At 44.1% G+C, this 25,569-nt stretch overlaps 1 protein-coding gene across 2 annotated transcripts in view; it reads left to right on the plus strand.

The window, feature by feature from the left end:
* Positions 1 to 25,569, plus strand: part of LNP1 (leukemia NUP98 fusion partner 1) — a 111,401-nt gene that overhangs the window by 32,751 nt on the left and 53,081 nt on the right. For both annotated transcript variants that reach the window (XM_077480204.1, XM_077480205.1), the window contains exon 2: positions 2,897 to 3,157. In XM_077480204.1, the coding sequence (XP_077336330.1) occupies positions 2,897 to 3,157 (261 nt within the window). The remainder of the gene's footprint in view (positions 1 to 2,896; positions 3,158 to 25,569) is intronic.

Raw genomic sequence — 25,569 nt, forward strand, 5'->3', positions numbered from 1 at the left:
AAAAGTAATCAGGTTTGTTTGACAACTTCTATCTTTCAAGAATCCATGCTGTCTGTTGCTTAAAATATAATTTTTCCAGCAAAAACTCATCCATGTGGTCTTTTATTAAACTCTCCAGTATCTTCCCGACTATAGAAGTTAAACTAACAGATCTATAGTTACATTGTTCCCTTTTTAAATATAGGGACCACATTGGCCCTATGCCAATCCAGTGGTACTATTCATGTCATTAATCCCTTCAGCCCCGGTAGATTTGGCTGCTCAATGACCAGGCCATTTTTTGCGGTTTGGCACTGCATCGCTTTAACTGACAAATGCATGGTCGTGCAATGCTGTAGAAAATTGACGTCCTTTTTTCCCACAAATAGAGCTTTCTTTTGGTGGTATTTGATCACCCCCGAGGTTTTTATTTTTTGTGCTATAAACAAAAGAAGAGTGAAAATTTTGAAAAAAACACCATATCTTTTACTTTTTGCTATAATAAATATCCCACATTTCTTTTAAAGTTTAGGCCAATATGTATTCTTCTACATATTTTGGTAATCAAATCACAATAAGTGTATATTAATTGGTTTGCTCAATAGTTATAGCGTCTACAACATAGGGTATAGATTTATGGCATTTTTATTATTATTATTTTTTTTTTACTAGTAATGGCGGCGATCTGTGATTTTTATCAGGACTGCGACATTATGGTGGTCACATCGGACACTTTTGACACATTTTTGAAAGCAGTGACAATTATACAGTGATCAGGGCTATAAAAATGCACTGATTACTGTGTAAATGTCACTGGCAAGGAAGGGGTTAACACCAGGGGGCGATCAAGGAGTTAACTGTGTTCCCTATGTGTGTTTCTAACTGTAGGGGTGATGGGACTGTCTAGGAGGAGAGAGAGATTGGTGTTCATACATAGTATGAACACATGATCTCTCTACTCCCCTGAAAGAACTGGGATCTGTCTTTACACACACAGATCCTGGTTCTCGCTCTGACACGAGTGATCGCGGGAGCCCGTCAGTCACAACGCCCGAGGGCTTTCACACCGGAGCAGTGCCCTGGCAGGATGTCAGGAAAAGTCCTGCCAGCCACTTCTTTGGAGCGGTGAAGGAGTGGCATGTTTACCGCTGCTCCACCGCTGCTCCCCATTGAAATCAATGTGGCAGCCCGCGGGCAAAACATCACTATTGCGGTGTATTGTGGGCGGGTTTAACCCTTTCTCGGCCGCTAGTGGGGGTTAAAAGCGCCCCGCTAGCGGCCAAAATGTGCTGCATATTCCATATTTCTGGACCATATCCCTTTTGAGCCATTGTGGATCATTTGGGGCTGTGTCACTACCACCCCCATTAAAGACATGAGCTCCCCCATGCTCCTATGTATACACAGAGCTGAAGAAAGTATTTAATACATTTGCCTTCTCTTTGTCCCCAGTCACCCACTCTAGATCACACCAAAGTCTGATCGTCAAAAATGCAGTTGACATACCACATGACATACCACACATATGACGGGACTAGAAAAAGGAAGTTCAAAAGCAAGTAGCCAATAGCCTCCGTCTTGTACTTGCTTCAGAGCATGCGTCGTTTTTGGTTAGTCAAAAACGGAAATAGGTGCACGAGGAGAGCTAAGATGTAATCGGTATTGCTGAAACTTGGCTTCATTCCTCCCATGACTGGGCTATTAATATTCCTGGCTATGCACTCTTTTCGAGAGACAGGGTAAAAAGGAAAAGTGGCTGGGTCTGTCTCTACGAGAAGGGATCTCAAAGTGAGTGTAAATGAGGACCTAATTGATGGAGTGATGTGGCTGAAGCATTGGGTGGAACTGCATATAGTAGTGCGTAGTTCAAAGTTAATCATTGGAGTTTGTTATAGACCACCCAATGTTAATTAGGAGGTGGAGACTAAGCTCCTTGCACAAATGGAAAGGGCTGCAAGGGCTGGAACGGTGATAATGGGGATTTTAACTACCCAAAAATTGACTGAAGTAATGGCACTGCTGGGACAGTTAAAGGGCAAAGATTTATAAACCTATTACAGGACAATTTTATGGTGCAGTTTATTGAGGCCCCAACTAAGAATGATGCTCTGTTGGATCTGGTCATCTTAAACCATGCAGAGCTTATTACTAATGTTCATATAAAGGAACATCTGGGTAGCAGTGACCATAACATGATTTAAATAGATTTTAGCTATAAGCAAAAAACACTTATGGGAAAGATAAAAACACTTAACTTTAAGAGAGCAAATTTTCCAAGGATGAGGGCTGCTCTCCAGGACTTATGCTGCGTACATCCGACTTATTTTTTTCGAAAATTCTGACGGACCTAGAAATAGAACATGTTTTAAATACTTTCGACTGAACCAATTCCTATCGGGAAAACCGCTCGTCTGTATGCTGTTCCGTCGGACCAAAAATGACACAAGGGCAGCTATTGGCTACGGGCTATCGAACTTCCTTTTTCTAGTCCCATCATACGTGTTGTACGTCACAGCATTCTAACCGATTGGACTTTCGTGTGATCGTGTGTAGGCAAGTCCGTATCAGCGGACCTCCGTCAGAAAAACTGTCATAGTTTATTCTGATGGAAAAACCGGTCGTGTGTATGCGGCATAACAAATCATGAAGTCAGATTTGGTGCACTAACAGCAGAGAAGATTTTGTTTGATCCATTTATTTCTTCCTGTACTGACTTCCACTATGAGCATGTTCATAGAATATGCTAAAGTGAGTAAATAACTATGTGTTCCTGTTTTCTTCATTGACCTGTTTTAAGAGCATATACACACAGAAAAATTCCCCTAGGATCAACATGACAGGTGTCCTTTTTATATTGCCATCCTTAATAGTGATTAATGTTGTCCATAATGACTGAATGTTCATACTACTTTTTCAGGCCCAGCTTACTGCCATGCATGCGGCTCGATTCCACTCGGCCTCTAAGGCACCGTCTCCAGTCTACCTGAAGGGCTACAAGGACCCTCAAGAGGACAAGGACAGCAAAAGCAACAACCACACCAAGATAAGTAAACTGTTCTCAGTGGAAACCTCAGTGCCTGAGAGCAAAGGACAGAAAAAACGATCCAATTCTATACAGGAATTCTCAGAATCATTTGATAAGCAGCTGCGCTTTCGGACAAAACGCTCCACATCTCTGGTAGGTGAATTAGAAGAAGGATTGGTAGTTATAGTACACTTCATTAAATTATTCTTATTTGGAGCTCTGGTCCCAGCATCCCATACTTGCAATGTGGGATCCTCAGTGCAGAGAATAGATTCCCTCATTGTATGTAATATGGGATATGGGGGAGGTGGCTAACCAGAGCCCCAAATTCATGGGCAACATAATATGATTGGGAAAGTGGTGGGAGCTCCTAGTGTTAGAATGACAGCACTGTACTCTTTAGCCTAGTACACATGGGCCGAATGTCGGGCGGCATTGGCTGGTTCAATAGAAACTGGCCTTAATTCGGCCCGTGTGTGATGGAGGACAGAAAAGGTCTGCTGATTGGCTCCCGATCAGCGGTCTCAGCCAATGGCTGAAAGCGCTGACCAGAGTGTTGTGGCGGGGGGCACCCCCCTGTCAAAACACAATAACACAGCAGGGGAGATCGCTGTACTAACATTGCATGATTATGTGACTCAGTGACTCCTCCTGAGCTCTCAGATTTTTTTGTCCAGCCCTGCTGGGTTAAAACGAAAAAAAAAAAAAACTAGTAGTGTGTGCTAGGCATTAGAGTTCTGTGAAGCGTATTACAGGAAGCTAATATGAAGCCAGAGTCAGGTAGAGATAGATGGGGGCAGGGCTCGAGTGCTGCGGGAACGCATGGGAACGGCGTTCCCGTACTATTTCCACAGCGGGAACGCCGTTCCCATTAGCTGTCTGAGGGCTGAGGCTATGCAGCGCGTAGTCCGCGCCGCTCCTCAGCCGCCGAGTGACTGGTTGCTAGGCAGGAGCCGCTCCGCATCTAGCAACCGGTCACATGACTTCGGCCGTGCGTGGGCACGCACTGGCACGAGTCAGTGTGACACACGCTGCGCGCCTGCTTGGTTCCGGAGTTCCGGACTGTCCCCCCGCTCCCCTCTACACAGTGCCTCCTGGGGCCACAGCCGCTGCACGTTTCCAGTTTACTTCTCCGGCTCCCCCGAGAACAGAAGGGAAGAGAATACCAGGAGGTCAGTCACTAGTGTGTAAGTTGCATTCTGCAATACCCTGCCAATACTCATCAATACTCTGCAATACCCTGCCAATACTCATCAATACTCTGCAATACCCTATCAGTATCAATACTCTGCAATACCCTGCCAATACTCTGCAATACCCTATCAATACTCTGCAATACCCTGCCAATACTCTGCAATACCCTGCCAATACTCTGCAATACCCCGCCAATACTCTGCAATACCCCGCCAATACTCTGCAATACCCTGCCAATACTCTGCAATACCCCGCCAATACTCTGCAATACCCCGCCAATACTCTGCAATACCCTGCCAATACTCTGCAATACCCTATCAATACTCTGCAATACCCTGCCAATACTCTGCAATACATACCCTATCAATACTCTGCAATACCCTGCCAATACTCTGCAATAAATACCCTATCAATACTCTGCAATACACTGCCAATACTCTGCAATACATACCCTGCCAATACTCTGCAATACCCTGCCAATACTCTGCAATACCCTATCAATACTCTGCAATACCCTGCCAATACATACCCTGCCAATACTCTGCAATACCCTGCCAATACTCTTCAATACTCTGCCAATACTCTTCAATACTCTGCCAATACTCTGAAATACCCTGCCAATACTCTGCAATACCCTGCCAATACTCTGCAATACCCCATCAATACTCTGCAATACCCCGCCAATACTCTGCAATACCCTATCAATACTCTGCAATACCCTGCCAATACTCTGCAATACCCTATCAATACTCTGCAATACCCTGACAATACTCTGCAATACCCTGCCAATACTCTGCAATACCCTATCAATACTCTGCAATACCCTGACAATACTCTGCAATACCCTGATAATACTCTGCAATACCCTGCCAATACTCTTCAATACTCTGCCAATACTCTTCAATACTCTGCCAATACTCTGAAATACCCTGCCAATACTCTGCAATACCCTGCCAATACTCTGCAATACCCCATCAATACTCTGCAATACCCCGCCAATACTCTGCAATACCCTATCAATACTCTGCAATACCCTGCCAATACTCTGCAATACCCTATCAATACTCTGCAATACTCTGCCAATACTCTGCAATACCCTGCCAATACTCTGCAATACCCTATCAATACTCTGCAATACCCTGCCAATACTCTGCAATACCCTGCCAATACTCTGCAATACCCTATCAATACTCTGCAATACCCTATCAATACTCTGCAATACCCTGCCAATACTCTGCAATACCCTGTCAATACTCTGCAATACCCTGCCAATACTCTGCACTACCCTATCAATACTCTGCAATACCCCGCCAATGCTCTGCAATACATACCCTGCCAATACTCTGCAATACCCTGCCAATACTCTGCAATACCCTATCAATACTCTGCAATACCCTGCCAATACTCTGCAATACATACCCTATCAATACTCTGCAATACCCTGCCAATACTCTGCAATAAATACCCTATCAATACTCTGCAATACCCTGCCAATACTCTGCAATACATACCCTGCCAATACTCTGCAATACCCTGCCAATACTCTGCAATACCCTATCAATACTCTGCAATACCCTGCCAATACATACCCTGCCAATACTCTGCAATACCCTGCCAATACTCTTCAATACTCTGCCAATACTCTTCAATACTCTGCCAATACTCTGAAATACCCTGCCAATACTCTGCAATACCCTGCCAATACTCTGCAATACCCCATCAATACTCTGCAATACCCCGCCAATACTCTGCAATACCCTATCAATACTCTGCAATACCCTGCCAATACTCTGCAATACCCTATCAATACTCTGCAATACCCTGACAATACTCTGCAATACCCTGCCAATACTCTGCAATACCCTATCAATACTCTGCAATACCCTGACAATACTCTGCAATACCCTGATAATACTCTGCAATACCCTGCCAATACTCTTCAATACTCTGCCAATACTCTTCAATACTCTGCCAATACTCTGAAATACCCTGCCAATACTCTGCAATACCCTGCCAATACTCTGCAATACCCCATCAATACTCTGCAATACCCCGCCAATACTCTGCAATACCCTATCAATACTCTGCAATACCCTGCCAATACTCTGCAATACCCTATCAATACTCTGCAATACCCTGACAATACTCTGCAATACCCTGACAATACTCTGCAATACCCTATCAATACTCTGCAATACCCTGCCAATACTCTGCAATACATACCCTATCAATACTCTGCAATACCCTGCCAATACTCTGCAATAAATACCCTATCAATACTCTGCAATACCCTGCCAATACTCTGCAATACATACCCTGCCAATACTCTGCAATACCCTGCCAATACTCTGCAATACCCTATCAATACTCTGCAATACCCTGCCAATACATACCCTGCCAATACTCTACAATACTCTGCCAATACTCTACAATACACACCCTGCCAATACTCTGCAATAACCTATCAATAATCTGCAATACTGTGCCAATACTCTGCAATACCCTGCCAATACTCTGCAATACCCTATCAATACTCTGCAATACCCTGCCAATACATACCCTGCCAATACTCTGCAATACCCTGCCAATACTCTGCAATACCCTGCCAATACTCTGCAATACCCTATCAATACTCTACAATACATACCCTATCAATACTCTGCAATACCCTGCCAATACTCTGCAATACATACCCTGCCAATACTCTGCAATACCCTGCCAATACATACCCTGCCAATACTCTACAATACTCTGCCAATACTCTACAATACATACCCTGCCAATACTCTGCAATAACCTATCAATACACTGCAATACTGTGCCAATACTCTGCAATACCCTGCCAATACTCTGCAATACCCTATCAATACTCTGCAATACCCTGCCAATACATACCCTGCCAATACTCTGCAATACTCTGCCAATACTCTTCAATACATACCCTGCCAATACTCTGCAATACCCTATCAATACTCTGCAAAACCCTGCCAATACTCTTCAATACTCTGCCAATACTTATTCCTGTTTGTGGGATATTTTCTAATGGGCTGTGTAACAGAATGTGGAACAGGGTGTATTTGTGGTAGAAATTCCCTGCGAGGGAAAGATCATCACCCATTGTGTTGATTGTTTTGTTTGACACGTTATTTTGTTTTTGTAAACTCGCACTTTACAATAAATGTTGTACTGTATTTTCTGTGAAGTATATATGCATATGAGCGTACCTTTTTTTTTTTTGGTGGGGGAATGGATCTTGGGTGGGAGTTCCCACACTTTTTTTCCCAGGACTTGACCCCTGGATGGGGGTACTGATATTATGAATATTCTTCTCTGTGAACCTGCACAACACAGACCCCGGCTTCCTGATCACTCACTGTAGGCTAAGAAGTGGAGAAGGAAGAAGTCACTACATCACTGCTAAGAGTTTGGGGTATTACAAGCCTATGTATGTCAAACAGCTATTTAAGGTAAATTAGTTATTTAACTGGGTCCTTGTTATACTCTATGCATCAGAACTCTGAAAAAGTCATATCAAGTCATATAAGAGTAATATGTCACTTATACTTTAATGTAGCCAGCGTAATGTAATATTCTTTATGAAGATTGCATTTAAGCACCATGTGCATAGCTCCCAATTGCCCCTGATTTGGAGGGACTGTCCCTTTTTTAGAACTAAGTCTCTCCAACTCTCTTTCCTTCTCATTTGTCCCTTGTTTTGGTCTGATGTGCTGTATTTACCGTACCTTTAAAAAACATGCACTCTGTGTCTATCAAAAAGTGTTTTACATTGCTAAACCTTTTCCCAATTTCTAAACCGTTGCATTTGTGCATTCAAAAGCCAGTATAAACGAATAGTAGCAGCAAAAAATAATTGTAGGTTTAACAATTTTTTGTGTATGACTTCTCCATATAACAGGGATGTCTCAGACAAAAAAAGGGGGAGGAAAAATTGGGACTTTATATGAGGCAATGAATGTGTAGGTTCATCTACCTCCATCCATAGTCAAAAATAAGGTGGGACTTTGAATGAGTCCCACCTTATTTTCTTTATAAGGGATGTCTCAGAGGTGCTCTTTACCTACATACTTTTTTTTCTCATACAGTAGGTGCCCCTCTTTCCCATCTCAAAATTTTGGGAGGTATGCATTTTGTCACATACCTTACAGCGGAGTCAGACTGCTGAGGGTGGCCTCTCGCACGCTTCCGGTCTCCACGCCCCTGGAGATGGGAACAGGGAGCGCGAGGACAATGAAAGGGTGCAGGTGCCTGCAGGTGGAAGTTGAAGACCTTGGAGACGCTGGGTCCTCACGGTAGAAGAGGTGTTGACTGGTCACGGAGGTAGGCAGCGGAAGTCCAGCAGGTGTGCAGGAAGCACTACGTGTCTGTAACAGGCAAGGTCGGCAACTGGCGGGCAATGCGGTACAATAACAAGAGGCAGGTGCGTAATCAAGGACGAGCAGGGGTCTGGTAACATGTGAGCAAATGAGGTACAGAATCAGGAGGCAAGCCAAAGTCGAAAGTCCAAGCCGAGGTCAAAGGTAGTCCGGGAGATAGTAACGCGGGGTATCCAAGGAGAGGGTATCAGGAACGGGTCTCAGGAACAAGGTTCACAGGATCAAGGTCACAGGAGCAACGATCAGGTCTTGCAGGAATAGCTGAAGACGATCCAGCACTGGTGTCAGGCCAGGGTCCTGTTTATATAGAGGGAAGTGAGCCAGGATTGGATGGAAGAGGTAATCCACGAACATGGGACCAGGCGGCATCCCATTTAACTAAATTGTTGTGGATAAGATTCCCCATCCATCCTGTCGGACAATGGTAGTAAAATACAAGTTAGGGGTCAGGGTTATTCCCTCGGAGGGCCTGGCCTTCATCTGAATATATGAAGAGATTCCATAGTGTCCATGTTTTGGAGTACCTTTCCTGTCTGTGTTGGTCAGATAGTATAAGATTTTCCCTCTGTTTTATGTCTTCCACCTTCCTTGGCGCATGACCAGAATATGTGTAGGAGGGTTCCCTTTTCCTCCCCACAGCACATGTCTGACTTTGCCGGGAAAAATTTGTGTAGTAGTACATGTGTCCTATACCACCTTGTCAAGAGCTTGCAAATCGTCTCTTGGATTTTGGCGCACATGGAGGATTTGTGGGTAAATCTGAGAATGTGATGTCATTGGTTATCACTGAATGTGTGATTTAACTCCCATTCCCATCCCATCAGACTCGGAGGTTGATAGCCCGTTGGAGGTGTGATTAACAAGGTATAAGTAAGGGAAAGTGCGTGTGGTAGAGCACCTTTGGCTGTGCAGTAATCTTCTCTTGAAGTGAGAGGTTGACTAGCGTCGTTGGGTGGCGGTATGTGTCTCAAAGAAACGTCAGAGCTGTTGTGCTCAAAAAGAATCTAGGCAAAAGTGGCCTGTGGGATCAGTCAGCTGTGCTATCATTTCCATTGGCCCTGTGAGCTAAAGTGTGACCCCTGAAAATGACCCACATAACTCAGTCTCCGAAAGGTTATGTCATGTAAGCCTGGTTCAAACTGGGGGTTACCTAGTACAGGGTATAAGTGAGAATTCCGGGAGGGGGAAGGTGACATGGATATAAGATGTGATCAAATTTTGGTGGTAGTACCGATTAATGGGTGTCGTTATATCCATAGGGAGTGTCAAGTAGCAACAAGGGGCTCTCCGAAGAGGGATGACACTTTGGGCTTGCTCTGTTTGAGGCCACAGTTTCACCTCCTTGTGTCTATACCAGTCTATCAGCCTACTAAGATGGACAGCATGTTAATAAGTGTTGACTTCTGGTAGTGCCAGGCCTCCATGTGGTTTAGGGAGGAGAAGTATCCTCCTACTGAGGCGGGATCATGCCCAAAAAAACCCTATGAATAGTGATTTACTTGTTTAAAGTAGCTCACAAGGATGTGGATGGGAAGGGCCGGCAGGAGGTAAAGGAACTTAGGTAAAATGGTCATCTTCAGAATATTGCAACGGCAAAACCATGAATGTAGGCCAGTATGCCACTTGTCCAGAAGGTGTTTGACTGTTTTCAGGAGGGGTAGGAAGTTAAGTTAAGTTGGTGAATTTCGTGGGAATAAACGTACCTAGGTATTTTAAGGCCGTGGTAGTCCACATCAGGTTGATGCTAGTCTGGAGTTGTTTGAGCTGTGGCTGCGGTATGCCCACCCCCATAGCCTCAGACTTGAAGAAGTTTATCTTGAGGTTGGAAAATGTACCGTAACGTTCAAATTCGCGTAGTAGATTCGTAGTGAAATGGTCAGGTTAGTAATCGAAAGCATCATGTCATCAGCATAAGCTGAAACCTTTTGTTGTGATCGGCCCACCTCAATCCCTGCGATGTCAGGGTTGAGCCTCACATGGCAGAGGCAGGGTTCAAGGGACAGGGCGAAAAGGAGGGGCGACGGGGGCAGCCCTGTTTAGTCCCGTTCGTGATAGGGAATGGGTCCGATGTTTCGTAGGGATATGGGGTGATAGCTTCCGCACTGAGCTGGGTCTTTCCCTTCCTTCGGGATAACTGTTATTTGGGCTTGTAGGGTGGAACTATGGAATGTTTTCCCTTTACTTATTTTGTTGAACAAGTTAACCAAGTGAAAGCCTAGGGAGGGCAATAAGGTTTTGAAATACTGGATTGTGAGGCCATTTGGGCCTGGTGTCTTGCCTGGTTTAGTGTTTCTTATTGCCATTTGAAGTTCGGATAGTGTGATGGGTTTCTCTAGGGCAGTACTCACTTCTGCTGGTAAAGAAGGCATTTGGGATGAGGTTATGTATTCTGCCGTCTTCCCTGGGGATGGGTGTGCCGTGTGCAAATTGCATAGGAATTCATAGTAGGATTTAAATTCCCCTGTAATCTGTTGGGGCAGAGATGCCTTTGGTCCTGAGTGTGACATAATGTGCGGGGATATATGACACCAGTCTCTGGGCCCGTAAGGATTGTGCTAGAAGTCTGCCACATCGGTTGCCTGATTTATAGGATTTTTTGCGACATACCTGGAGCGTTGCTTTAGCTTTAAAAAGCAACAGCTCAGTTACTTGTTTCTGGGCTATGTCAAGGTCATTTTCTAGAGGTCGGGATGGGGTGCTTTTATGTCTCTAGGAGTTGCAGTTTGCTCAGGAGAGATGCCAGTTGCATCGTGCGTTGCCGCTTGAGCCTCGACCCATGTTTTATTAGTATCCCTCGTATCACTGCCTTGTGGGCTTCCCACATCAGACCTGTGTCACCATCCTGTGTGTCATTCGTGTGAAAATAATGTCTCATCTCCCGCTCCACTTCCTTTAGCACCTCCAGGTCCTGCAGGAGGCCCTCATTTAGTCTCCACGGTTTTACTTGTGCCATAGCGCAATCAGAGGGGGTGTTCCGCAGCAGCACAGGGGCGTGGTCCGACCAGGTGATAGGTCCTATGGTGGTGTCTTTGATTGTGTGTAGCTGTCTGTGAGGGATCAAAAAGTAGTCTATCCGTGAATACTTTTGATGTGGGTGTGAGTAAAATGTATAGTCGTGTTCGTCTAGGTGAAACAGGCGCCAAGCATCTATCAACTGTGCTGTATGAAGGGATTTAAGGATTCGGTTGCGAGTACTCAGAGGATTGGTCGACGATCTCGTCGATGTATCCTCAGTTTGGTATAAGGGGATGTTAAGGTCTACTCTAACAATTAGCTGACCTTCAGAGTAGTTCATTAGTTGAACTAGGTGACGTTTAAAGAAACTGCCCTGATGATCATTGGGGGTGTAGAAATTAGCAAGGATCAGCTTCACACCTCCAATTCAACCCTTAAGAAAAAGGTAGCGATCCGAGGGGTCTGTTAGAGTGTCAAGGTTTACCCAGGGTACTCTTGCTGCTATTAGGATGGATACTCCCCTTGACTTAGCTTCAGAATATGTGGAACGATATACTGTAGGGTAGTGTCTGTTCTTAAGTATGGGGATTGTGTTGTAGGACGACATGAACATGTAGACATTGCATATCATGGAGTAGCATTCGTCTCTTCTCTAGGGTGTTTAGCCCTTTGGCGTTTAGCGAGACTATGTGAAGGTCACCCATGTTCGTGAAGCAAGGTGGGGGTAGCAGGGAAGGGGTGGTCTCAGAAAATCGGTAGGGTACCCGAAGAATGGGGGAGACTACTGTGTAGAAATCGTAAAAAAGGGGAACAGGTTATAGCAAGAAAAAGGCAGCAGATATAGAGGGAGAAAGAGAATGCCTCCTAGGAGGGGAGGTAAGGGTTAGAGCCAGCCACTTAACAAGTGGCTATCTAAAGGTACTAATAGAGTCTCTATGCTCTGGTGCTCCCCAGTTAACGGCTAGGAACTGAGCGTAGTCCTAAGTGGGGCGTTGGTTAGACAGTGTCGGGAAGAAAAGGACCCGAACCTATCCACCCCCCCATTAACAACATCTAAAACATGGTGTGTCAGTGAACGGTAAAGAGACATGCAAATAACAATAAAAATAATTAACATGTTAAGCCAAAAAACATAAACATAGACACAAGAGCAGTCAAACTGAAATATCAACCGGCATACTGTATATTATGAAAGCAGAGTCACATGCCAGCCTGAAGCCTGGCCTGCTTCTAGATTCCCATTATTATGCCCTTCCAGGGACATCCTGGTCTCTCCCCTTCTCCTGCGTGCTGTTTCATCATTCCTCCAGTGGGGTCGGGCTCCTCCACGTGACTCCCAGGAACCCCTCTGGTGCAGCAGCAGTAAGATGTTGCATTGCGAGGTCCATGACTCGGGGGGAGGTGAGCTTAGCGGATGCAAACTGTCCCTCTCTCCCGAAATGCCTCCCCTCTCTTCACCCCTCCCCATGCAACCGGTCCCACTACTCCGGGGGAACCCCCCTGTACTGCCCCGCCCATCCCGCTGTGCCAGTGCCAGTCTCAGCCTGGTGACGATTTTTGGACAGCAAAGGTCCAAAGAAGCCCACACGATTGAATTGTCTGACGGATTTGTTCCGTTGGACCTTTGTTGTCAAAAAGTCTGGTCATGTGTACGTGGCATAACACTTCAAATCTAAACTGCATATAATTTAGATTGATTAACTTTAACATCTTATGGCCTTTAAAAGGAATGATTTTATTCACCCAAATGACCTACCTTGCACCACATTAACTATGCTCTTATGTTAATTTATATACTGTAGATACAGACACTTAGTATTATTCAGCCTGTTGTCGTTAAACCTATGACGTGGTATGCATACCACCAAAACCATTTTTTAAATGTCCTCATGCAAATTGATTTAGTCTTTATTTTAACAGAGATGGAAAGGACAATTTTTGCTATATGCAATAGTATTGTTGTGCAATGAATGTATTTTTTTAAATAATGCTGATGGTGGCTGCCCAGTGGGCAAGTTTTTTTTTTAAATCAGTTTTTGGTGAAACCAATTATGTTATTTAATCTATATTGTAGATATTGAAACTCTCTTATTATTTAGTTCTGAGAATACTGATGCAGCCAGTTATCTGGACAATTGTATAAATAACTATATAAATATATATATATATATATATATATATATATGGCAATAGACTTTACAAATCACATCTTTTTTAATATTAATAATATTGATAGCAGTCTTCACACAATATGACTCGTTTGGCTGTTCACACAAGCTTCTCCAAAGACTGTACAATGTGCAGAAGTCTCCTTCCTATTATTTCCCCTTCTGGTCGATTGTTCTTAGCCTCTAGTGTTAGGTTGTTTTCTTAGTTGGTGAATGTTAACTCCCTTGGTCAAATGTTCTTGTAGCTTTTTTTCTTTTGGGACTGAATGCTAAGGAATGTTACAGTCACTCTGGAAAAGGCAACATGAAACTATTACAACATGAAACTATCACACCAGGGGCGTGCGGTGAGGTCAGTGGCTGGTGAGGCACTGGTCAGTATCAGAGCAAGATACACACAAGTTACATAAGCCGTGAACGTTAGAGCGAGAGCAATAGTTCTTTTTTTTTTTTTTTTTTTTATCTTTATTTATTAGTTTTTCCATCAATATAAAAATTATCAAAAAATTCATTGTACGCATTTACACACATTTCTTATTACATTCTTATTCTATACCCTCTCCCTCTTGACCCTAAATACCCTTCCATCTTCCCCCTCCCATCCCTCCCCCCTCCCCTTCCTGGCCAGTTTCTCGTGGGATTCAGAAATGATTTGTCTATTTCAATCCAGGGTGCTTGTCTTTAGTGCTATTGTGTTATTTCCTCCACGTATCGCCATGATTTTTTAAAATTTTTCCAGAGATCCCACTTCCCCTTCCCGACCTCTATTGCTATTGGATCCTCTCCCCCTTCCTCATAACATTCCAAATATTGTATCTCATTTACTCGGGAGATCCATTCCTGTATTTTTGGGCTCTCCTTCTCTCGCCATTTTTTCGGTATTAAGCTTTTTGCGGTGTCAAGTAGTATGGGGATTAACGTAGATCTATATTGTTTTGTTGACCCATCTGTCCCATGAAATAAGACAGTCCATGGATCTTCTCTTACTTCCTTTTTTGTTACTACTTTTATTATGTCAATAATCCTCCTCCAATATTCTTTAATGATGGGACAGTCCCACCAAATGTGACCCATATTCCCCGTTTTCTTACATCCCCGCCAACATTCCGAGTTTTGATCGACTCCGAACTTACTCAGTCTGTCGGGGGTGACGTACCACCTTGCTAAACATTTATAATTCGTCTCTGTCAGTTTATTCCCCCCCCCCCCCATAGTGGGTTAGTTTAAATATTTTCATTCTAATTTGAGTGCTACATTGTGACCCCAACTCATTTTCCCATTTTTTGATAAATGCCGGTTCCTCCAACTCGTCCCCCTCTGAGAGTATTTTATAAATTAGGCCTATGTTGTTTTTTGATTTTGGTCTCTGACTGAGCCGTTCAAAGGGCCTTAATTCTTCTACGCCTCGTATTGGTTGGGGCAATTTTGCTACAAACTGACTTAATTGGAGAAACCGCCAAGCATCAATCCTCATGAGTTCAGTTTCCTCCCTTAGTGCTTGAAATGTGCTTAAATTATCTTTTACTAGTATGTCTTTTAATTGTGCATTATTTTTTATTATCCAATTCCCCCCTATTTCTTGTTTTCCCGGGGGAAAGTATTCATTTTCTTTTAGAAAAATTAAAGGTGAATTGTACCCCCATTTATTTTGTGTATGAGTGCGATCCCAAATTTTCAGTGCGTGTCGTGTTATTTCATGTGTGTTGGGGCCTACTATCCTATACTGTGGCGGGTTCCATATTAATCTCCCTAATTGTGCTTCGCATTGTGCATTTTCTAAGCTAACCCATCTCTTATCGTTTGCTTCTTTCGCCCACTCTACCACCCGTGAAAGAACCACTGCATTATAGTATCTTTTCAAATCCGGGGCCGCCAGTCCCCCCTGTTTTTTCCCCCTTCTTAACACCGCAAACGCTATCCTTGGCTTTTTATGTTGCCAAATAAACTTCGAAATTAATTTCCTTAGTATTTCAAAGAAGGCCGCAGGGAGTGGAATGGGCATCATTTGGAACTTATATATAATCTTCGGGACCAGAATCATTTTAACCGCGTTTATCCGTCCTAACCACGAGAGAGGGCTAAATGAGATTTTTTTTATTTCTCTCTTTATTTCCTCTATTAATGGGATATAGTTTTTCAAATATATTTTTCTGGTAGTGCTTGCGAGCCAAATTCCCAAATATTTAATCTCCTTACACCAGGGGAAGTGAAATTCTGCTCGCAATCTCTCTTCTTCCTTATAGCTGATGTTAATATTTAAAATCTCGGACTTGCTGAGGTTAATCTTCAAATTTGATATTTTACCGTACTTTTCTAACGTCCTCAGCAAGTTCGGGATTGTTATCCTAGGGTTTGTAATGAAGAAGAGCACATCGTCCGCATATGCTGCGAGTTTGTGCTCCTCCTCTCCGACCCTAATCCCCTTTATATCTGGATTGTTTCTGATCGAGGCCAGTAACGGTTCAAGAGATAACGCAAACAACAGGGGTGATAATGGACACCCTTGTCTAGTGCCATTTCCCATTTGGAACAGGGTGGATGTTTCTCCGTTGACCTTTACCGCCGCCTGTGGGTTATTATATAAGGCTTTAATCCATTGGATCATCCTTGGACCTACCCCCATCACTTCTAGGGTTTCTAACATGAGTCCCCAGTCTACCCTGTCAAAAGCTTTCTCAGCATCCATTGACAGGAATAGACCTGGGGACCCACTGTTTTTCAATGCCTGGATAAGGAGCAAAGCCCTTACCCCATTGTCCCTACCCTCTCTCTCGGGTATAAATCCGACTTGGTCCGGGTGCACTAGCTCTGTCATTTTTTCTTTTAATCTAGCCGCCAACACTTTGGCATATAACTTTATATATGTGTTTAGTAAGGCTATCGGCCTATAATTAGAGCAGAGCGTATGGTCTTTGCCCTCCTTCGGGATCAGCGTTATAGCGGCTCGCAAGGCATCTCCCCCTATTTCATATTTTGTTCCTACTCTATTTATGTATTTGCAAAATTGGGGGACTAGGATTTCCTTATATTTTTTGTAGTAGGAGATCGTAAACCCGTCAGGGCCCGGGCTTTTATCTAAAGCTGTCTCCTTTAAAGCGTTATAAATTTCCTCTTCTGTGATGGGTCTATCCATATTCTGCCCGTCGCTGTCTGATAATCGTGGTAAATTGGCTTTAAACAAAAATTCTTTAATTTTCTCCTTTTTCCCTAGACCCTGTTCCCCTTGCTGTCCTACATTATACAGAGCTTCGTAGTATTTTTTAAATACTTCCGCAATTTCCCTAGAGGTGTGAGCGATTTTCCCATTCCTGTCCTGAATTTTATCAATATAATTGATTTCTCTCTTGCTTTTCACCTGTCTCGCTAAGTATTTTCCCATTTTATTTTCCCCGTAGTATTTCTCTTTAGCTCTCCCCTCTAATGCCCTTCTTGCTTCCCGTTCATAGATGTCTTTCAGTTCCTCCCTCTTATTGATCAGTTGATGAAAGAGGTCTTGTTGTCGGCCCCTTTGTTCTTTATGCGCCTGCTCCAGTCTATGGACCTCTATCATCAATTTCTCCCTTTCCTCTGCTCTTTCCTTTTTTTTTCTTGCCCCCATGGAGACGAGGATACCTCTAACATAAGCTTTGTGTCCCTCCCATAGGGAGGCGCCCGTCACCTCATCTGTGTCATTCGTCGAGAAATAAAATTCTATTTCTTTCTGTATTGTTTCTGCACTTTTATTGTCCTGTAAGAGCTCCTTATTTAGTCGCCAAGTAAACGGGTGCCTCTGTATTCCGGGTAACCTCATCTTCATTATCACCGGGGAATGATCTGACAGGGATGCTATTCCTATCTTTGTTTCCACTACAGTCTCTAACAATCTATGTTCTACCATTATATAGTCCAGCCTAGAGTACGTTCCGTGCACTGGGGAGAAAAAAGTATAATCTTTAGTTTTGTCATGTTGTATCCTCCATACGTCTATCAGTTGGCTTTGTCTCAAACGGAGTTTAATTGTTTTCAAGCTCTTCCCGCTTATCCCCTTGGCACGGGACGTACTATCCTGTACTGGATCCATACAAAAATTAAAGTCACCCGCCAGTATTACGTCTCCTATTTTAAAATCCTTCAGTTTCCTCAAAATTTGTTTAAGGTATCTTACTGGATTTTTGTTTGGACTATACACATTTGCTAGGGTAAAGGTCTTATCCCCGAGAATCCCTTTCAGGAACAGATATCTCCCTTCCGGGTCGGTCAGCCTATCGGTCACCTTAAATTTTGTGCCTTTCTCAAACCCAATTGCCACTCCCTTGGCCCTCCTTATTGGCGAATCTCCATAGAACCAATTCGGGTAGTTATCGGAGTACAGTTTAACATTTGTGTCTAGCGTTAAGTGTGTCTCTTGCAGAAACACCACTTCTGCTTTATATTGCTGTAATTCCTTTAAGAGTTTGTATCTCTTTTTGGAGGAATTTAGACCCTTTACATTATACGACACAAACTTTATTTCTGTCATTCGAGACTACCCGAAAAAAGATAAGAAAATTTAATCTGCACCTTCTAAAACTCATATGAACCCCCTCTTCCCTTTTTTTCAACTGCCAGCAATATTTTTTCCCTCTTTTTCCTCCCACTTCCTCCCTCTCTACCCTCCCTTCCCCCCCCCCCCTTCTGGCCCATTCCTGGCCTTTGCTTTGCATAATGAGCTCTACTCCTTCTGCAAGCCCTTTCTCCCAAGGGTTGACCCTGGCTGCGGCGCCCCCCCCCCCCCCCACTCCCCTTCCCCTTGGGGAGCAGAAGTATCCTTCTACGAACCATGAGTGATAGAGCCCGATCCCCCCCCAGACCCTCCATCAGACCATCCCCCCCCTCTGCCACCCCCCACCCCCCCCCTCCATCATTGTAGGAAAGAAAAGCAATACATGAATCGCACATCATACATTCCCCCCTGTCTTCTTTTTCTTCTTTATCCCCTAGAATTACAAATCCCATGGATCTAATGGAATCATGGGAGTTGGAATTCCTAATTTATTGCAGAAGTCCTCCAGTTCATCTAGGAACTTAAGCCTAATAGATCTTCCCTCTTTCTGAACCAGGAGGGCAACCGGGAACCCCCAGCTATATCTGATATTTGCACATCTCAATTGTTCCAATAGAGGTTTTAATTTTCTTCTCCGAGCCAACGTTCCCGGAGACAGGTCTATAAAAACCTGTAACGTTGTCCCTTCATACTGAACTGATGGTAGTCCTCTAAGTTTGCTCCAGATCTTGACCTTCTCTTCGTACAGATGGAATTTAATTATCACATCTCTCGGTATCTCTTCCTTTAACCCCGGGGGTTTCCTCACTCTATGTGCCCGGTCTATTTTTATTTCTGCGCCTTCTTCTCTTCCCAGAAGGGGGTTGAATATCTTTCTAATTTTTACATCTAAGTCTTCGCCCTGTTGTTCTGGTAATGATCTAATTCTCAGATTTTGGCGTCGATTTTGGTTCTCCTGTTCCTCCATCTTATATATGATCTCCCTGTGTGCCTCCTGCATTTTCTTTGCTTGCGTTTTTAAGTCCCATATTTCTTTGGCCTGTCTTCCTGTTTGCTCTTCTACTTCCTCTACTCGCCTCAACAAATGCCCTAGGTCCGTCCTTACTGTTAAAATCTCAGCTTTGATAGTGTTTTCTAGTTTCGAGAACATGTCTTGCATTTCGCTTTTTGTTGGTATTTGAGAGGAGTCCCTTAACTCTCTTCCTCTGCTCTCCCGGTCTGAGTCCGCCTCCTCTCCGGAGGAGTCTCCCCGTGCCCCTTCAGGTTTTCCAGTATCTTTCTTTTTCTCTCTCACCCCTTTTTGATTTCTCTCTAAGCCGGGGCTTTTTTGACTTGATTCCTTCAGATATTTCTGAATAGTGCTTGTATTTAAGCTCTCCCTCGAGGCTTTTGGGTCATTCATTTTGGGGTTTCTTCCCTTCATGTTGTCTTTTATTTTTCTCCTCCCCAGGATTCCCTTTTTATTTGGGGATAAAGGGGGCCGGAGAGGGCAGAAGGGGCGAAAGGGGCGGAGCTGATCCTTTTTCTAAGTATCTTCCCAGGAAGGTGGAAGAGAAAAAAAAAAAAAAAAAAAAAACTTTGGGGATCAGTTCCTAAAATCCTCTCCACCTGCGTCTAGACATACGAATGAATATTCAACTGTTTTCACCCGCTATTTACCGTTACTCAATGCTCAATATTCCACCCTTTGTATCCTGGGCGATTACACTTTTACATCACATTAAGATCTGCTACTTTGTGGCCTGCTGTTGATATGTTATTTGTAAGAGAATAAATCACTCAGTTCTGCAGAATTCTCAATACAGCATATCATACATTCCTCTTAGTTTTTTTTTTTTTTTTCCTTAACCATAACCATAGATGATTTCAGGGGGTTTTTTATAAGGATGTTAGGTGTATATCCAAAAATGCTGGCCCTTTTAAGCGTAGCTTTTTATGATAAAGTGGTAGTATCCCTTTAGTTAACTTCAGTGAGTGTCACTGCACAGGGGTAGAGAGACAGCCAAAAAGACAACCAAAAAGAAAAGGAAGAAGGAATGCAAAACCTTGTTGTGATTTATGAACCACTTCTTCCTGGGTCCAGACTCCAGGTTCCAGGCTATACACAGTTCAGTTTCCTGATCCTGAGATCTCCTCGGATCTAATAATTTTATTTAGGCCATTAGCACAACAGTTCGTAACATTTATACAGTGAAATCATAGCAGGTGCAATCTGACCTTATCTTCGGGCTCCTTGCTTCCGTTTCTGTCACTCTCGAAGTGAGTGCCACTGGTATGGCAGAAGGCGGCAGGGGGAGGGGGGTCCCATCCGGAGCGGGTCTGTTTCCTCCGCCGTAAGCGGCGTTTTCCAGGTCTCGCTGGCTGCGCTGTGAGTGCTTAGTTTGTAGGCTGCATACTGACAGACAGGCGGGCGGGTTGGCGGATGGACGGGCGGGCGGGCAGGCGGATAGGCGAGCGAATGAATGGCCAGACGGACGGGCGGGCTAGTGAACACGGTCAGCGGTCAGCGGGGACAGGCTGATGTCATTCCGGGGTGAGACGCTCTCTCACCGCGCTCGACTCCTGCAGACATAGCGGGACCTCCTCCATCTCCTCATGTGAGCGCCGCTGTCAGGTCCCTCCCCTCTCCTCACTCACGTACGCCGCATCTCAGCTCATAAACATTGCCGTGACTCTTCTTCTAACCCCCACAAGGGTATCCAACCCAACCGAGAGCAATAGTTCTAGCACTAGACCTCCTCTGTAACTCTAAACATGTAATCTGTTAACATTTTTAAAGTGTCGCCCATGGAGATGTTTAAGTACTGAAGTTTAGCGCCATTTCACAAGTGTGCACAATTTTAAACTGTGGCATGTTAGGTATCTATTTACTTGGCATAACATCATCTTTCAGATTATGCAAAAAATCAGGTTATCCCTAGTGGTTTTATTTCTATATTCATGAAACAGTTTTTTTCCAAAAAAACGCATTTGAAAAATTGCTACGCAAATACCATTTAACATAAAAAGTGGCAACAACCACCATTTTATTCCCTATGGTGTCTGCTAAAACAATATATAGAATGTTTGGGGGATTTGAGTAATTTTGTAGCAAAAAAATTATGATTATTACATTTAGGAGAGAAGTGTCAGAATTGGCCTGGGTGGAAAGGGGTTAATTACCATAAGCAATATACAAATAATTATTATATATTGTTTTTAAGAAAATTTACTATATTTTCAAAAACTGTACTGAAGCAGGTGGTTTAATGGACAAATTACTGAAGTTTGTAGTTATAACTTCAAACCAGTAATTTAACAGTAAATAGATAAATAATAAATCATTATCTCATTTTCCCTCTTAACCACTTGCTTACAGGGCACTTAAACACCTTCCTGCCCAGACCAATTTTCAGCTTTCGGTGCTCTCACACTTTGAATGACAATTACTCAGTCATGCAACACTGTACCCAAATGAATTTTTTGTCCTTTTTTTCCCACAAATAGAGCTTTCTTTTGGTGGTATTTTATCACCTCTGGGGTTTTTATTTTTTGCGCTATAAATGAAAAAAGACCGAAAATTTGGGAAAAAAACGCATATTTCTTTGTTTCTGTGACAGAATTATGCAAATTATTAATTTTTCTTCATAAATTTTGGTCACAATTTATACTGCTACATGTCTTTGGTAAAAATAACCCAAATTAGTGGATATTATTTGGTCTTTGTGAAAGTTAGAGAGTCTACAAGGTGTGGTGCGAATCGCACAAAATTGATCACATCTGATGTACTGGTGGCCTATCTCGCTTCTTGTGACCCGAACAAGTCAGGAAAGTACAAATACCCCCCAAATGACCCTTTTTTGGAAAGTAGACATTCCAAGGTATTTAGTAAGAGGTATATTGAGCTTTTTGATGTTGTCATTTTTTTCCCACAATTCTTTGCAAAATTAAGATTTTTCATTTTTTTTTTTTTTCTCCACAAAATTGTCATTGTAATAGGTTATTTCTCTCACGTGGCATGTGTATACCACAAATGACACCCCCCAAAAAATTCTGCTACTCCCCCTGAGTATTACAATACCACATGTGTGTGACTTTTTCACAGCCTGGCCACATAGAGAGGCCCAACATGCAGGTAGCGCCATCATGTGTTCTAGGAACATAAATTACACATCTAACTTGTTGACTATTTATTACACTTTTGAAGCACCAGGACAATGACACGTGACACTGATGACAGATGGCACTGATACATGGCAATGATGGCACTTATACGTGGCACTGATGACAGGTGGCACTGACAGATGGCACTAATATGTGGCACTGATGACAGATGGCACTAATATGTGGCACTGATGACGGGTGGCACTTATACGTGGCACTGATGACACGTGGCACTAATACGTGGCACTGAAACGTGGCACTGATGACAGATGGCACTAATACGTGGCACTAATATGTGCCACCGATGACAGATGGCACTAATACATGGCACCGATGACGCGTGACACTGATGACAGATGGCACTGATAAGTGGCATTGATGACACGTGACACTGACAACAGATGGCACGTGACACTGACAGGTGGCACTGATGACAAATGGCACTGATACGTGGCACTGATGACAAATGGCACTGATACGTGGCACTGATGACGGATGGCACTATGTGGCACTGACGACACGTGGCACTGACGACACGTGGCACTGACGACACGTGGCACTGGGGGCAGGTGGCACTGGGGGCAGGTGGCACTGGGGGCAGGGGGCACTGGGGGCAGGTAGCACTGGGGGCAGGTAGCACTGGGGTGGATGGCACTGGGGGCAGGTAGCACTGGGGTGGATGGCACTGGGGGCAGGTAGCACTGGGGTGGATGGCACTGGGGGCAGGTAGCACTGGGGTGGATGGCACTGGGGCGGATGGCACTGGGGCGGATGGCACTGGGGCAGATGGCACTGGGGCAGATGGCATTGGGGCAGATGGCACTGGGGCAGATGGCATTGGGGCAGATGGCATTGGGGCGGATGGCACTTTATTTTATTTTTTTTACTTTTTTTTTTCCCCCCACAGGCAGAACGGCTGCCGCTGCAGCCGTTCATCTCTCCCCTCTCCCCTCCTCGCACAGACAGTGCGAGGAAGGAGAGCGGCGCCGAGAGATGATCTCATATGTTTACATATGAGATCATCTCCCATTGGACACGCCGATCACGCTGTAAACGGCCGCTGTGATTGGCCGTTTACAGCGATCTGTGTTTGCCTGTCCCCGGGGGACACGGCGAACACAGAGCTTCCGCGATGCGCGCCCGCGGGGGCGCGCATTGCGGAAGTAAACATCGGGCCGTCCAGGGACGACCGCCCGGACGAATGCGCCTGCTCTACGGCCGTCATTCGGCCATAGGGCGGGCGCGAGGAGGTTAACTGTGTGTGAAAAACATGGGATTGTGGGTAAATCTTGTACACATAAACACGTTTTTCTAATTAAGAGGGCTGGGCTGGAAGGGAGCATTTATCTTTTATACACATGCCCCTTCTATGACACTGCAGTCAGAGGCGTGCCTCCACTGCAGCATTTTTATTGGACAGCTTGGGCTAATTGTACTTTGCCATTGGTCCAAGACTCCAAGCTGTCCATTGAGCTTGGTGCCTTTGACAAGAAGTAAGGAGAGGCTCTGTGAGCTCCTCCTCTCAGTCTGCTGCAAACAGAGTGTGCCAGCTTGTATTTAAACTGTCCGCTCTGTATGTAGCTTCTGACAGGCTGCAATTTGTGACCTCGGCTATGACCCTCAAAGCTCAATTTTTTTTTTTTATGTTAATGGCAGATAAGGCTCTGCCTTACCTGCCTCCCCTGACTGCATGTCGGTGGGACTTGTCATGTGATTTGACAGTTCCAAATCTCATGAAAAGTTGCACCCCATTGGCGGCAACAAAACTGTTCATATTGCAGCGATTATGAAAAAGGTTCCTGCACTACTTTTTACCAATTTTTTCTGCAGCTTGCATAGACTTGAAACCAGCAAGTGCAAATCGCACTGAAGTAGCGCAATTTAATTGGAAACTGAAAAAACGTTATTAACCACTTCAGCCCCGGACCATTTTGCTGGCCAAAGACCAGACCACTTTTTGCAATTCGGCACTGCGTCACTTTAACTGACAATTGCGCAGTCATGTGACGTGGCTCCCAAACAAAATTGATGTCCTTTTTTTCTCATAAATAGAGCTTTCTTTTGGTGGTATTTGATCACCCCTGCAGTTTTTATTTTTTGAGCTATAAACAAAAATAGAGCGACAATTTTGAGAAAAACACATTCTTTTTTACTTTTTGTTATAATATATATCCCCCAAACATATATAAAAAAAAACATTTTTTCCCCTCAGTTTAGGCCGATACGTATTCTACTAAATATTTTTGGTAAAAAAATCGCAATAAGCGATTATTGATTGGTTTGCGCAAAAGTTATAGCGTCTACAAAATAGGGGATAGATTTATGGCATTGTTATTAATAATTTTTTTTTTTACTAGTAATAGCGGCGATTTTTATTGTGACTGTGACATTATGGCGGACACATCGAACATTTTTGACACATTTTTTGGGACCATTGCCATTTATACAGCAATCACTGCTATACAAATGCAGTGATTCCTGTGTAAATTACACTGGCAGTGAAGGGGTTAACCAGTGGGTGGCAGTGTAGGGGTTAAGTGTTCCTAGGGGTGTGTTACTAACTGTTGGGGGCTGGGCTTTCTTTTAGTGAATACTGATCTCTGCTCCAATCACATGGAGCAGAGATCAGCATCACTTGTTGCTAGGCAGAACGGGGAGATGCTGTTTACAATGGCATCGCCCAGTTCAGCCGCCCGTGAGACGATCGCGGGTATGCCCGTGGCGATCGAGTCCGCGGGACCCGCGACCGGACTCACGGGGGTCCCGACCAGCACGCGAGTGCGCCTGCGCGCTCGCGGTGGCAGGGCGGCATTTAAGATTGGACATACCTGTACGGCAATATGCCTGCCCATGCCATTCTGCCGATGTACATCGGCGTGCGCTGGTCTGGGAGTGGTTAAAAGCCGCACGTTGTGAATGGGGGCTAAATCTATTATTAGTTAAACTTGCATGAATATTTTTATAAATAGACCTCTAAGATTTAAAAATATTTTTTTTTCTTGAGGAACTCTACATATCCCTCATATAAAGTTGTTATTGCTGTCCTCCTTAGGGAGATTCATTCTCTCTATTTATCCTGTTCACCAATGTCAATGGGGATAAATGTTTGGGTAGATACAACATTTTGGGGTGGCCAGTAGGGATAGTTGAATGGTTCAGCCCAAGCATAAGTTCGGGCCGAACTTTCGT

This window comes from Lithobates pipiens, unplaced genomic scaffold, assembly GCF_037356315.1.
Source record: "Lithobates pipiens isolate NorthernLeopardFrog02 unplaced genomic scaffold, aLitPip1_a1.2 Scaffold_16, whole genome shotgun sequence".
NCBI classification, from domain to species: domain Eukaryota; kingdom Metazoa; phylum Chordata; class Amphibia; order Anura; family Ranidae; genus Lithobates; species Lithobates pipiens.